The following is a 3168-nucleotide window of genomic DNA, read 5'->3' as shown; positions in this document are numbered from 1 at the left end:
CGGGAAGTTACCATTCTCGATAGACCATCTCTCGATGGCTTTCCAATCCAACAATTCACCGGTACCCCCCTTAGCAGAATCAAACAATATCTTGATTCCATTCTCGTCATATCGTTCAACCAGACGTAATGCTAATTGACAATCCTTGGGGAAAGCACATCGTTTAATCAACTTCAGATCCTTGATAGCTTTGTACAATTGGGCTATAAACTGTTCATCTTCATCTCCATGTAATTGCACCACATCAAGATTATAATTAGTACTCAACTCTATAATTTCACCCACACTTTGGTTCTGGAACACCCCCACCAGTTTAGTTTGTGAGCCCTGTAGAGCATGTGAGATCGCAATAGCCTCTGCGGCTGCGACTGTGCGCCGTCTGCGGGGCACACAGATTACCCCTGCATATGCTGCACCTGCATCTGCAGCACACAGAGCATCCTGTACGGAACACAGACCGCAGATCTTGGCTGCTACGATCTGTTCTTCGTGAATTCCAGTTTCTTGCATTTTAGTTTTTGAGGTTCTTTTTTACTTCTGCTTCTCTTTCTCTTTCTCAATTTTTTTTCTTTTTCTTTTGCTTCTTCTTCTTCTTCTTCTTAATTTTCTTCCTCTTCCTATATATACATATTCTTGTCCTAATATATCCATAACTTGTCCTAAAGTTATACACTCCGATTTGCCACCGCCTATATTTTTTCTAATTTTCCTGATTTTTTTCTGCATTTTTTCCTTGTTTCTTTTTTTCTTTTTCCGCCCTTGGTTTGATCCTCGGCTGTGTCGTAAAGATATCCCAAAGAAGTAACTGTGGGGTGGGCGAGCGGCGGGTCTTGCGGGTAGCTGCGGGTAGTGGCTGACACGTTCCGCGGAGTTCCCCACCGGGCATTCCGCGTATAAAAACGTTCCGGATCTCTGTCTGGCTCAACTGCCAGCTCTTTTTCGCACAGCCTCTTCTTGCCTCTTCCGGACCTTCCACCCGTAGCCCTCTGAATCGCTATATAGTCATCGCTAATTCCCTCATTAGGAAATACCCACGAAAAAGAAACGAAATAGCATAAGCATAAGCATAAGCATAAGCATAAGCATAAGCATAAGCATAAGCATAAGCATAAGCATAAGCATAAGCATAAGCATAAGCATTAGCATAAGCATAAGCATTAGCATTAGCACAATCACAATTGCTAAACATATTCTAGTATTTATTCATGAATAATACACAACAGACTCAAAAGACTCCTGCACTTTTAAGTCATCAATTGTTTGAAGCAAATTTAATTGATCGTCTCTATGGCAAGGAGAGGCAAGAAGAGGAAGATGAGGAATCCTCCAGTGAAAATGCTCAATGTCTAACGATCTTACCTCCAATCAACTCCTCCACACTACAAGAACTGGACCTTACCAACGTGGTGAAGAATGCACAATTCCGTCATGATCTGTTATTTGATAACTTTATTAAATTCAAACCAAATCATTTAGAAAAAAAAATTAATGATATACATGCAAAACAATATTGGAATATTCTTGAGAATCAATTGTTGTTGATTTTCAACAAGAAATCTTCCGATAATCGTAATTTGAAGTTATTGCTCACAGAATTCAAATCAATCTTAATCTCGTTGTTGCCAGAAAATTGTGCCTCAGAATGTAACGCGTATCTAAATATCAATACTTTACTCAATTCTATCCGTGGTTGTCCCAGTTGGAAAATCGCTTATTCATTTTTAATCGATTTCATCGAATGGTTACAAGACATTCTAAAGAGGCATTGTGCTCCAGCAAGGGACGTTCTAGTAGATAAAATCTTTATCAGTTTTAAAAACTTCATTATCCCATTACAAAATACCACTATTGTCTCTACCTCTACCTCTGTCTCTACTTCACCTCTTCCTCCACCCGCTACCATCCCTCCAGTCTCTATCTTGAAATCCACAAATCATTTAATAGAAGGTATCAAAAACTTATTCGATTTATTAGAATTGATGAAGTTGGATATTCTAAATCATCAAATTCGGATCCTTACCCCAACTCTAGTATCAAACATCATTCAATTCGAACAACATTATTATCACGTTAAAAAAAATTCAAAATCTTTGCCCATACAATTGAACAAAGATATCTCGGACCCTACATTATTGTTAAACTCCACTTTCCATTCGTTAAAGATAGAAATAATTAAAAGACTTTCATGTTGCCTCAAAGAAACCTCCTTACCAGATTGTTTGGAATTAGATAATTATAGATTGATCAAGGCAAAACTACAATTGAGACAACTCACTTGCATAACTATCTGTAGAATGATGTACAATCAATTATTAACAGATGATCAAAAGACAATCCCCCTAGGCATCTTCAATCAAAACATCTTCAGCATCGTATCCCATAAGCATTCCTCCTATTGGACTAAAAACATTTCAAGATTATCCCTATACATGAAACAAATTACGAACACCCCCATAGAGACTTCTTTCATAAAAGATTGGTTAACAAAGAACTTTTCTCCTCATTTCAGTAACTTGTACAAGATTACAGAGGCAAAGATATTAAACATGTTGGTAGATCATATCATCCCGGATTCAAATCTCGTTTACATCAATTTGAACTCCACAAATTTCGACAACTTCAAAATATTCAACGTCCTATATTTACAAGATTTTTTAAAATTATTGAAATCATTATACTTATTAATCAATCTACATTGGCAAGTATATCATGATCATTATATCACGCCTACTGAACAATCTATACATTATCAATTACCAATTCCTTCTCCACAAGATTCAGCATCAATTTAATACTTTCCTACATTTCGCCCCTTGCACTTTGCATGTTTCACTTTGCACTTTTATACGCATTTTTATACTGACACACTATTATTCTGACGAACTTACGTACCTTCATATCTTTTTATAATATAATAACTTTTCTTAATTAAATATTGAAAATCTACAATTATCCTGACATCAGGGGTCTTCAATCGTCCTGGGATCGACAATTACAACTACAATTATCCTGCTCCTGCAGAAAATCATTATACAAGCCATATATTCACTTATGCAACTACTAATAGTTTTTTTTAAAAAAAAAAAAAAAAGAAACCATACATATATATATATATATATATATATANATATAAATATAGTATTANATACTTACTATTATACTTACTAC

General features: G+C 35.8%; 2 protein-coding genes across 2 annotated transcripts in view; one reads left to right on the top strand and one right to left on the bottom strand.

Moving 5' to 3' along the window:
• Positions 1–510, bottom strand: part of TRP1 (phosphoribosylanthranilate isomerase TRP1) — a gene marked incomplete at both ends in the record, with an annotated part of 651 nt that extends 141 nt beyond the window's left edge. Inside the window, one exon of the mRNA XM_004177293.1 lies at positions 1–510. This exon is cut by the window's left edge and continues 141 nt beyond it. Coding sequence (XP_004177341.1) covers positions 1–510 — 510 coding nt within the window.
• A 695-nt stretch (positions 511–1205) lies between these two features.
• SOK1 (Sok1p) lies at positions 1206–2792 on the top strand (the record flags this gene model as incomplete). The annotated part of the gene is made up of 1 exon (XM_004177292.1): positions 1206–2792. The coding sequence occupies one exon, from the start codon at positions 1206–1208 to the stop codon at positions 2790–2792; it is 1587 nt and encodes a 528-aa protein (XP_004177340.1).
• Positions 2793–3168: the final 376 nt, after the last annotated feature.

This window comes from Henningerozyma blattae, chromosome 1 (genome assembly GCF_000315915.1).
Source record: "Henningerozyma blattae CBS 6284 chromosome 1, complete genome".
Taxonomy (NCBI): Eukaryota; Fungi; Ascomycota; class Saccharomycetes; order Saccharomycetales; family Saccharomycetaceae; genus Henningerozyma; species Henningerozyma blattae.
This window is presented reverse-complemented; position numbering and strand designations above follow the sequence as displayed.